The 12,396-nt window shown below is 42.3% G+C and overlaps 1 protein-coding gene across 4 annotated transcripts in view; it reads left to right on the top strand.

The window, feature by feature from the left end:
• Positions 1-12,396, top strand: part of FSTL4 (follistatin like 4) — a 206,909-nt gene that overhangs the window by 61,102 nt on the left and 133,411 nt on the right. For all 4 annotated transcript variants that reach the window (XM_051631294.1, XM_051631292.1, XM_051631293.1 and 1 more), the window contains exon 4: positions 6,946-7,194. In XM_051631294.1, the coding sequence (XP_051487254.1) occupies positions 6,946-7,194 (249 nt within the window). The remainder of the gene's footprint in view (positions 1-6,945; positions 7,195-12,396) is intronic.

The following is a 12,396-nucleotide window of genomic DNA, read 5'->3' as shown; positions in this document are numbered from 1 at the left end:
TTGGGAGACGAGAGGCAGGAGACATGACAGTAGAATGTAAGAATGTGATTCAAAGTAGCTTGAAAAATGTTTTTCAGGAGTGGCTCTTCATTGGTGAGGTTCAAAGCTGTGACGTGTCCCTCTTAAAGAAGCAGAAATGCTAATGGAAGTGCTGAGGCAGGTGGTGACACTTGATGAGGTCTCAATAATCAGTCACATTGATGGATTGTGACACTTCTACAATTTGATGCAAGTCAGAGGATCCTTTTTTTACTAAAAGCAGAATTCAAGAATAATGCAATAAGGAAACTGGATGATTATTAATTATAAAAGCACATGATCTATTTCTCTTCCAACCAAAAATAAATAATCAGAATAATGTTCCCTTTTTTTGAGACAAACAGGATGGCTGGCTTTCTGTTCCTATTCTTTTTTTCTCAATGAACCTTTAAACTGATGCATTGAATGAGAAAATAAATAGGAAACTGAAAATGTTCTGTCCAGTCTGAAAAAAACACATTTGGTTTATGCATATGTAAGAGGAAAGTATGTGTACAATAAACAAATGCAATTATTTTCTGATAAATGGTCTTACTGCAAAACAATGAGTCAAAAAATAAAGGAGAGTTTTCTATGAGACTGTAGAATGCCCCTTGGATGGAAACTTGACATCTTTTGTTCTTAAACCATTGCTTGTATTGCAAGATGTCCTGTGCTTTTACTCAGGTGTGGTTAGTGATGGCCACGCGTGTCCCTCTGCCACTGCAGCGTGGTCCAACACCCTTGGTTTATGGATTTCACCCTCCTCCAAGTAGACATGGTCAAAGTGAGGGTAAAATTGTTTAAGGTTTGGAATCGGATGTTGAAAAATTGGTGAAAGTGAGAGACAGCTGCTTTGTTCCAAGGAGGTGTGGGGTTAGCACCATGTGGAGGACTTTGTGTTCATGGTGAGTTGTGGCCCCAGAGGATGGAGCAATCAGTAGAGGTGTGAGCAACCTGGGGGAAAAGGGAGAGAGCAAAAGCCAACGTGCATGGACAGATGTAAAGGTTAATAATGCAGACAACTGAGAAGTTCCAGACTGTTCAGCTTGCCTACAGCAGCTCCAAGGGTCATGTAATTGGAGAAATTGCCAGGAAAACAGGCAAGTCCTCTACAGCAATTTCATTATTGGATTCTGACCTCCTTGTAGTCACTGCCACAAGAGTGTCATTGAAGGAACAGCAGAAGAATGCAGGACACGACGTTATTGATTTCTCATGTCTTTTATGGTAGTCTGTGGAGTGCTGGGGCTTGCTGTGCTGGTCAAAGGCCAAAAGACCACTGAAAAAAAGGAGGGGAGTAGGGCTGGTCCTGAGAGTGAGAGTGAAGGAATGAGGCAGGCAGGAGATTGATGAGCAAGATTAAAGGCAACACAACTAATTCTGAGCAGTGACCCACGGGAATTTTGTTGCCTTCCTTCAGAAGAGTGTATTCTTCTAATATGGACTCCTACAAAAGAAACCAAATAACGATGTGATATGTTCCCTCCAGTTCTGATCCCGGAAAGTTTCTGTGTTCTTTGGACTGTGCAATACTGAGATAATGAAATACAGGTTCAAGCAAGATGCAGGTGTGTGCACACACTGCTGCCCAGCTCCGCCTGCTGGCAAGGCTGTAAATTATGGGTGCCCAAGGGAACATTTAACTAAACCCTTCTGATCGATGCAGGCAAGGTGCTGCTCAGATACTCAGGGTGTGATGTTTCTTGGCTGGCTGGTTGTGGGGATCTGCTAGGGAGCTTGCATCCCAGGGTGAGGGCTGGTGCCAGCAGAGCTGTGCAGCACCTCAGGCTTCAGTCTGTACTCTCTGCACAGTGACAATGCAGTAAAACTGCCTTTGGTGGGCAGTGCCTATCACAGAGAACTTTAAACATTGAATAATGGGCAATTTTATGAATTGCCTCTTTAGTAGCTCTTCCGAGAAGAGAACAATCAAGCAAATTGTGCATGGTAGAGTTTCATGGCAAGGATCTAAATATACATAGTCTCATTTTTTGGCTGGTATTTTGTTCTTGGTGATCAGTGAATGTGCTTTAAGTTGTCAGGATCTTTTGATCTGTATGTGTCTGTTGCCTCTCTTTTCATGTTAATAGCCTCATAAACCATACCACCCAAAAATAATATTAAATGAAGCTTTTGACATGGTGATGGTTAAATGGATTAAAAATGGGCAAAAATTGGGCCAATTATGTTAGGAAAAATGTTATTTTGTTAATTAGTTACTTGAAGCTTTCAAATGGCTTTTCATGGTATCACCTAATGGATTTGAGTCCTGACAGATAAAGTCAACACTAAACTCCATTTTCACATGTAAAAAATCATATAGAAAATTATTCAGTGATTTCTGAGAGTTTCCTTGCTGTTACTTGCAGAATAACTGTGCATTGTTGCTGAGCTGTGGTTGAGCTATTCCAGTTTGTTTGTATTTAATATTAAACTGTGGACACAGATGAAGCAGTTCTCTTGGCACTGGTGTGGTCAGTGTCACCATTTGCTGCAATGTTCCTTTCCAGAGTAGATTTTCCTGTCTTTTTGGTGTTTGTTTGATTTGATTTTTTTTTTTTTTTAAACTCTGCAAGAGTCCTCCTGAAATAATGTGGCCATCTGGGAAGGTGTGTTTGGTTTTGTTTGGGAAAGGCTTTCCATGTCATCCTGTCTCGTTCCATGTAAAGCATCTGAATTTAATAACAGTGACAGATTTTCTGTCCTTCCCTTCCAAGGCTGATGTGTATCTCTCTGTCCTGCTCAGAGGTGTGCACACACGTTTATCTCCTGGACCTTGAAAGAAAATAGTTTGCAACATTAACAAAATGTAAGCTTGAAGCATATCTCTCTTTCTGTATTACTCTCCAAGTTAAGTCACTGGGTTTGCTTTGCAGAAATCAATTATTTCACCAAAGGTTAGTAATGGAGATAACAAACGTGCTGCTGCTTTGCCCCTGTTCCAGGTGATTTGCCAGAGCTTTTCTGTCTCTCCACTTCCATGACAACCTTGCAATGAAAACCAGAGGAACTCAGAGAGCAGGTTATTATGAAATTTCTGCTTCCTGTTTCCTTTCTTATTTTATTGCAACAGTGTGTATAGCACGTGCGTCTGCTGGCGGAGCAGCAGGCGGGTGCCAGAGTCAGGTGTGTGAACTTCTCGTGCTCCCAACCAGGAGTTGTTCAAGATGTGTGTTAAAAACGTGCTGGGGAAGGAGGGTTTAAGGCACCATGCTGCAGCACCTGACTTCACATCATCAGCAAAAGGGAAGCTGGGGCAAGTCAAGTGTGTGGGAAGTGTCTAGTGACGTGTGACCCTGAGTCATCTGTGCATGTGAAGGGAAGTTTCTGTATATATATGTGTGCCTGTGTGTACTGGCAACTTCTATTTTTCAGCAGTAAATATTGCTTACAGTTGTGACATTTTAGACTACAGAAGATTATTTAATGTGGGAAAGGAAAAATATTGGAAAACTGAAGTCAAGATGCTGGAGGAATAGCTCGTCACCTGGTGATCTTGCCATGTTACTGAAAGGAAGTAACAAAGAGTTTAGAGACTGAATATTTTCATCACTTTACAGAGGGGTTGATTTTGTTTTGTACATTTGCAAGGTGCAGCAATGCCTTTGAAGGACTTGGTGTTGAAGCTTCCAGTTTGTTATACCAGTCTCCAGTGTCCCATAGTTAAAGTTTCCAGTTTTGGCTCCAGTCCTAATGTGACACCTAAACTTTTTCCTTCAGCAGTAAAACTGGGTGTCCAGCTGCCTGTAGGAGCTCATGGTTACTTGACAGCAAACTGGCTTTTTACATGTAAATGTAGTCGTTTACATTTCTGCAGTGTATAAGCAACTCTTTATGAGTGGGGATATGATACAGCTGTTTGGTTTTTGGTTGTGCTGGATACATGCTGGGTTTGTCTGGTTGGTCTTAATTGAAGTCAGTGCTTGCTGGAACAGCTCAGGCTCTGGCCATTTGGGGAAACTTGATTAGTGTTGAAAAGTGACTCGTTTTGTAAGATGATCAGTTTTTTAACTGAGGTAAATTACTTTCTTTGTGACTAATAAATTAAATAAATCATGCCTTTTTCTGTGCGGTACAGTGGGGGTCATAAATACTCTGAGTAGCTGATAGTTTCACTTGATTGCCTTTCCCATTTCTGTTTTTAATAATCCTTGTAAGAATGGGGAATTCAGTCACTTTTAATAATGTGACAAAACAGTAACGATGGCAGGTACAGTTCATGCTGCTGAGCTACACTCCTGTGTCCTTCCCAGCTCAGGGATCAACTGGAGCAGGCACCTGATACAATCCAGGAATCCCTTTCCATGGGGCATGGTAATTATTAGGATTAATTCATTACCTGGGTAAAGACAATAGGGGTTTTTTTGCTGTCAAATACTTTCTTTCCTCTTGGTTTCCACTGGCTCCCCTCTGTTTTGCATCCTGCTCCTGTCTTTCCAGGGTGGAAGGTCCACCTGTATGGCTGGTGCTTAACCAAATCTTTGATGTATTGTTAAAAAACTTAACATTTCCTTTACAATGGGGATAGTGCTTGTATTCAGTAACCTTAGGTTTGCCTTAAAAACCAAAATACCAAAAATACTTGAGGTTGCAAGAGGGTTTTTGCTGCTGCCAGTGGCTGCTGTAGCTGCTGGAACAGGGTGCAGATGTGGCCTGCCCACATGTGCAGTAAATCTGAGCAGCCCCCCCGAGAACAAGGAGGCAGCAATAACCTTCAGGGAGATGCCTGGTGCAGTCCATGGCTGGTGCTGGCTCTGAGAGATTTTTAGCAAGCAAGACAGCACAGGCTTTGCTGTAGCTGTATCTGAATTACATTTATAGAGACAATATTAGCTCCTGAATCTTGATTGTTATATATCTTTAGCGTCGACAGTGGTGTGGTCTCCAAAACATGGCTTTGAGGCACATTGCAATGGACAAGCCAAATACCTTTATAGGTGCAGATCCTGCCACTGAGAGGAGGAAGATTTTTGGCTCCCTTGGCTTCCTCAAGCCCTGATCCTTTGTGCTGCTCTGATCTCCAGCACACAGTGTAAACGCAGATGGTCTTGGCAGTGAAATGTCCCATTGGTCACCAAATTTGCATTCTTGAGGACATGTTGCAGAAACTCTGGGATAATTAGTGAAGTAAATAAAAAAATATTCAGATACTCTTTCCAGGGACTGTACTTTCTGCACTGCTCAGAGGTGCTTTGACCTTCTAGTTTATTATAAGTCAGGAAAAGTCAATATATCTTCGCTTGCCAAGTTGGAGGAATCTTAATGAGTTATTGAGTCAAATAGTTAATCCTCCAATAACAGATTTTTTTTCTCCCTTTCAGATTTACAGTGATAAAAACAAAGGCTTAACAGGGACCGAACAAAATAAGGTTCTGTAGAAACTTTAGCTTCTCTTTGTGCATGCACATTAACCCCTTGATCACCAGTGGTTGAAATGAAGCTTCAGTGCTGGGGCATTTCATGTTGGCATGACATGCTGTGCAAGCAGGGGCTGTGCTGATGGTAGCAAGAAATTTAGGGTGATAAAAAGGGATTGATAGGCTGGTGGAGCTAAGTGCTGGTGCTCCTCACATCTCCATCAGCTGTGGTGGAAGGTCTTTGGATGAGGTCCAGTCTTCTTCCCTAGGATGAATGTTCTGTTACTTGGAAAAACTTTGAAGGGCAGAGCCCTGGGTGCATGTTGGAGGATGTTGTGGTGCTACAGTTGATGCAGGATTTGTCCCACTGGGTGCTGGAGCACATCTGGAGCAGTGCTTCCATTTGCGCTTCCTCTGAAAGCTGGTGCACACCAAAACCTTGCTGAGAACCAAACCTACATGTGGTAAATGTGGAAAACTGGGATTTTTCTTCAGAACTGGTGGAGGACTAGGCACAGCTGGAGGCTGCTGCCCTTGGGAAGCTGCAGGAGGCTGGCAGTGGGTTCTGCACTAAGACATGTTTATTCCTGATTTCATTGTGCCTTTTGCTGCATCCCTTTTTTATTTCTCAACTTTTTGTACTCCAGTTAGCAGAGAATGATCCAATTGCCTGAAACTCTTCACTGAGTGTATTGCTGATTGTTGCTCTGCGTGCTGCCCTGTTGGGAAGCACCTTGTCCTGTATGAATGATAATAATGCTTTAAGCCTTTAAGTGGGGAAAACTTCAGAAACAGAGCATGTTAGAGCACAAGGGTGACTTATCTGGCCTTTTAATAGCATCAAACAGCAGAGAGTGCAACAATGGTCAGAACATTATATCAAATGAATTCTTAAAAGTACTAGGAAGTCGTACTATGTGCCATTATTCGAAGTGTAGGGCTAGATACTGATGGTCGCTTTTACATTCCTGTAATATTCCCTTGACTCCAGTGATGAGTCTTCCTCGGGGGTTAATGTTTCAAAGGCTTCCAGTGATGGTCTGTCTGAGATCTCATTGAAACCCATGTGAGTTTTAGCCTTGGGGATGTTTTGCTTCTGGCTCGAAGGGTGGAATTAGAGTCTGGATGAGGACACAGGTACAGAAGCTGGAGTGCCAGCAGTGAGGGAACTTTGCTGCCCAAAAAAAAGCTTCTAATGGGTTTTGTGGCTGGAGGAGTGTAAGTTTTCAGAATTGCTTGTTGCGTGTAACTCATGGCCAACATTTGGGCACTGGAGTCCTCTCACCAGGTCTAGTTTCACAAAATGCTACAAGAACAAATGGCTCCATGTCCATTGCTTCTCAGCAAAGCTCTTTCAGCACCCGCTTAATGTCCTGCTGGGTGAGAGCTGGAGATCTGGGAGCCCAGATGTGAAGATTTTCTCCAAACTGCACTTGTGCTGCTGTTCAAAGAGGGATGCTTTTTCCCAAGAAACCTAGTAGCTCCTGTAGCGGTTGTGCTGCTACATCAGACGAGGATGTTCTGTTCAACAAATATGGCTCACAGGGACTTTTTCTGCCCTCCCCAGTGCTCTATGGGCAGGATGGTCTGCACGCCTCCTGTGAGAAGAAGTACTGTGGCCGGGGGAGTAAGTGTGTGGTGAACAAGGACACCAACCAGCCCGAGTGCAGATGTGTAGAAGATTGCAAGTCCAGCTACATGCCTGTGTGTGGATCTGATGGCAGATTTTATGAAAACCACTGTCAACTGCATCGAGCCTCTTGTCTGCAGAGGAAGAAAATCTACATTATCCACAGCAAGGACTGCTTCTTCAAAGGTAGGACATAATTAAAAATAAATCCTTCTGTAGATCTTCAATCACTCATCTTACTGTAATCCTGATGAATGGCTGAATGGTGTGTTTTATTTCTAAGAGATAATTTTTTCCAGGGTGATTTGCTCTAGGGCACTGTAGAACATAACACTATGTTTTATGCAACTATTAAGCCCCTGAAGTGTCATCACCACCCAAAACGTAATCAAACTGGGAGCTGGTAAATAATTAACATCACTGTAAGCATTGTGTGCCCTGTAGCTGTGCTGCTCAGTACTTACAGCTTCTGGTGTAATAACTTGTACAATTCCAATTCATTTGGTAAGGCTCTGGACAAGACAAAGACATTAAGAAAAAGCATGTGGTGTTACAAAAGGTTTGCTGCAAAAGTAAGAAACTAGAAGCTACTTTGGCAAATGACACAATCAAAGGAAAGGAGCTGTTTAGATGAAATAAGAAGAGGGGGAAGTTTATCACCAGAAGAGAGCTTTAAATAATTTTAGAGTTCTGGTTACCAGTAGGGTACATTCATTTTCAGCTGTTTTACTGGTTCTGTAGTAAATTTCTTTATATCATTGCACCAAATCACCAAAGGGATGGAGTCCTGTGTCATTTCCATTAATATTTTGCATGCCATGTACCATCCTGTCACAAATCAAGTGAGGCTGCAATAGCAAGAGCATGTGATAAAATGTCAGGGAGTGGGAGAAGTTGTGAATTATCTTGCTTCTAATGAGAGGTCTTATAAAGGCCTCACTAGACTATATCAGTGGAACTCATTGTCAAATATGACTCCATGTATCTACAGAAAGATTTGAGCAGGTTGTTGCAAATATATGCAGTGACATTTATATGATCAAATATGAAAATAATTCCTTTATCTTCAGCTCACTGGGCACTCGAGTCCCTGAGGAGCTTGGCTGCACACAGAGCCATCCATCACAGCTCTTGTTTACTAACACATGCCAGTGCATGATGCTGGAAGAGCCTATTTAAGAAACAGGGCCCATTCAAAGAGTTTCATTAATATATCCTTGTGATACCCTTCAGAGAAAGAAAAACATTACTGTTCTTGTGCCTCGGAGGAGCCCCAGACACAGACCAATGTTTCCTGAGCTACCTCAGCTGAGCCTGGGATAGTTTGTCATAGGTATGCTCTGAATTTACCAAAGCAGGTAACTAGGTCTGGGACCAGTAGACCTCCTTGAAGTTGATCGTGGAAAGGGGTCACCTAAAGGCATATTTGCATGGACAGCACATCAGCAGATCAAGGTGAAGAGGGATTTTTGCTTGTCTCTTTGAAAAGGAGTGTCTGAGAAGGATGCTTGGAGCTTGCTCCTAGTGCTACTGTTTCTGCCTCAGGGTGTTGAGTCAGATGAGGACACAGATCTGGCTGGAAACTGCCTCCATCTCTGATGGGACTGCAGCATGGAAAACACCCCAAAGAGAGGGGACACACAAATCTTCATTTCAGAGGTGCTCAGCAGCCCCCTGCCCCCTACTGATGCAGGGAGTTTTCTTCCCCTGGCTCCCCAAAGGTGTCTCCAGGCAGTTTTTTCATCCTTGTACTTAGCCTACCTTTATACATCCATGCTTCTGGCGCCTGGGCTTTTATTCATTCCTTATCACATGTAGTGGTAAAGAAAATGAGTTCTCATTGCAATAATCAGTGCCTCTGCAATGCTTGTATTACACCTAATGATGCAATGTCATGCCTGAATGCTTTCCTGAACACACCATGAAATGATGTCAGAAAGTAGTTTTGTGTCCCAGTTTAAAGTCAGCCTTAAACTCTTGCCACGGAGCACTGTTGAAATCTGCTTTTCAGCAGAATAGCAGCTTTATGGAAGGGAAGAAAGAAACAAATTCACTTCACTTCCCACGTGAATAAATAAAGTGGTATTTCACACTGCTGTCTGCAGAGATAAAATGTAGGAAAAAAAAAAATTCACCTTAAGGAGGGAATAATCCCACAGAGTGGGACTTCATAGGAATACTTGGCCTCAGCTCTTGTTTCTGCCATGTAGTTCCTGAGTAAACTTCTGTGCATCCTTTAATTTCTTTGTCCTTTAGTCTCCTATTTTTAAATCAGGAGTGATAATGTTTCCTTTTGAATAGAATTTTGTAGTAAGCAATTCAGCTGCAGGCTTATAAGCAACGTTTTAAATGAAACAAAGGGTGAGATTATGACTGGAGAAAAATCTTAACAGTGCAAAATGTCTTGTTCCAGCTGGGTATCAGGTGCATGTCTGTCAGCAGGCAGGTGCTTCTGTTTGGTTGCTGTCAAGTAGATTATTTGAGTACAATTAGGCTGATGAGTGGGCAGCTTCATGGGTTTTTTGTCCCACTTGATTTCTTCAATCAAGATGTAAGTCCCTGTGTAGAGCTGGGGGACAGCACAGCTTGCATCTGTGTGCTCTGCCAGTATACCCAGTTATCCATGACAAACTGGCTGGCCTTGAAGTGTGACAGAGACCAAGTACTCCAGCTCCATGTTGGTGACTGAGCTATGTCTGTCCACAGTGAACTGATAACAAAGCAAACAACAAGTATCTCCTTTGTGTATTTTGGGCAAGAATTTTTTTTAGTTCTTTTAACATACTCATCAGGTGTGAAGTGATTTGTAAATATTGGTGTATAGCAACCACTGGTGTGTGACTAGGAGCACTGCCTGGCCTGTGCTGTCTCACTGGTGTTTCAATCTGTATGTGCAAGCTACTGATTTCTGCTTTGCCCAGTCTGGAGTGAAACGGTTCCTGGGAACCCTTGGAGTCCAAGAAGTTAAAAAAAATGTTTGTCTCTTCAGACATCCAGATTTCCCTGTGGCACCTTTTGAAATGAATGCGTGTTTCTTTGAGAGAAATCACACAGACCTGCTGGGTGAGGGTGGGCCAGCACAGACATCAGCTCTCTGGTGTCTAAACGTGGGTAGGTTACATCAATGTTGTGTTTGAGAGAGATTTCACAGAGGATGTCTGTCCTGGACTTTGGGCTGAGCTGGTGAACGGACACACTGTCCAGTGTGGTGACACATAGAAGTGTGGGCAAAGCAATGAGAGGTCCCAGCAGGAGAGATCTCCCCAGGCTTTATCCTGTGCCTCTGATGCAGCTCACATCCCCAGTGCTGCCATGCACAAAAAAAACCCCAAATGTCATCCCTTTCTTCTTGGTTGACAAAGCAAATGATGAATAGGTGAAAAACTTCACTTAGGAGTTTGGAGCCCAAAAGGAAATGCTGTAAGCAGAAGTCCACAGCCAGATGTCTCCAGAGAAATGTCACTGCTACTTACAGCTGTTCAAAATCTCCTTAATGCAATTACATTCCCTAGTATGAAACATTGTTTGGTTTTCCCCTAGAAAAATGTGCTATTTAAGACTTCTCTCCTACGTGGTGGGGTTTTTGGGGTTTATATCTTATATTTGTGAGTCTCTGCAGCCGTTTGATGGGGGTGCTGGTGATTTTGACTGGGTAACAAAATACATGAGAATCAAATGCTTTTGTTCACTGCCAAAGAGGAGAAGAAAGAAGTTTGTCTTCCCCAAAAGCACCCTCCATACTTATGAAAAGCTGTGCTCGCAATGACCGTTGTCCCTCAGGTGACCAAAATGGCCTGGAAAGGTTCCTGTTTGAATAAATGCCCTGGATAAGGCAGCTATACCATTCCAGCACAGGGATTTGGACAGTGCTTCACTTTTTCCCAGCAGTAGTCTCCTTTTTCCCACTTCTATTCATTTTTCTTTCCTTTTGACTTTTTGCACCCACTTGATCCCTTCACTCATTTTTCTCTCATTATTTTTGGCCAGCACGAGCTGCTCATACACCACTAGATACAGTTTTTCTTCCCTTACCTCCTTCCTTTTCTTTCTTCTTTCCTTCCAGAGACATCAGAGCAACGTCCTTCACTAGCAGTGTTACATACATTAGAGGAATTCTTTCTCTGTAGAGCTATGCTTTTCCATTTTCAGGATTTAGGAGTAATTTTTTTCCTTATTTTTTTCCCCTCCCCGTTGTTCTCTGTGGCACCAACAATCCTAAAGCTCCCCTGCATCAGCCCAGCCCTGGCTGGAGGAAGGCAGCCACATCATTTGCCCAAGCTCATTCCTTATGTTCTCCTGTTCTGACATCCTCCCTTTATCCAGGTGTATTGGGATTTTTATAAAAATCTCAGCTTTTCTTGCTGGGCTGTGTAGTGGGTTTGTGCCGCAGCTGGTCAGATTTAGTTAGTGCTCTGGCATGAACTCAGTCTAACTTAGTTACTTAGTTGACCAAATGCTTGAACTTTCCATTATGTAAATGCTCTGTACCTGTGCCTGTTTTGTTTTTTTTTTTATTCTGTCCAACTCCTCCTAAAGCTCTAATTTTATGAGCTCTGACAGGGTTTTATGTGGAAAGATGGGGCACTATAAAAACACATTCATGTCTGGTATTCCAGTCCTGTTCTTTCTCTGCCTTCAGTCTCTCCTGAAATGTCAATAAGGATTTTTTTCAATAATTTGGTTGCATTGCTTAAAATGTGTTTTCTTTTAAGCAAATACAGGACAGTGATTTTCCTCATCAAACAAGGTCAAGTTTTGCCCTATAATAAATTGTATTTTTGTACAGAATTTGGAAAGAAAACTCTATGGAAAACCATCTGTCTTTCTCCTTTTTATTTCACACACAATCACACTGCTGGGTTTGAGCATTTCACAACATTTCATACTATGAATCTATAGGCAGTCTTTAAAAACGTCTGTGTATTGAGGTGTATGTGCATGTACACAGACGTGTGTGCACATTGAAAGAGCAAAAATAACCTGTTATTTTTTATTCTGGCATCTTTCATCCTCAACTTCTCAGCTCTCTTTCCTTCAGCCTCCATAATTTTCTTTCTAATTATGGAAAATTATAATCTCTACATGTTGACACAACATTTTCTGTGCTTGAATGTAAATAAATTACAAATGTGGGGGGGGGAAAAACCAACCCAAACAAGCAGGGTAATAACTCATGTGATGCATCACTGCAGTAATCTGGAGTAGATATGAAACCAGCCTCAGGTGGTGGTGGTTTATTTCCTCTGTACTTTATTTGCTGTCCATGTGTTAGTTCAGTGCTTTGTTACTTCCAGAAGTAATTTGCTCTGAAGAATAACATTTCAAATAATCTCTGAGAAGGTGTTGAATGTTTTGTTCATTTAGTGGTTGCAAAGCAGGCAAGGCCAC

Source organism: Apus apus, chromosome 13 (assembly GCF_020740795.1).
Source record: "Apus apus isolate bApuApu2 chromosome 13, bApuApu2.pri.cur, whole genome shotgun sequence".
Taxonomy (NCBI): Eukaryota; Metazoa; Chordata; class Aves; order Apodiformes; family Apodidae; genus Apus; species Apus apus.
This window is presented reverse-complemented; position numbering and strand designations above follow the sequence as displayed.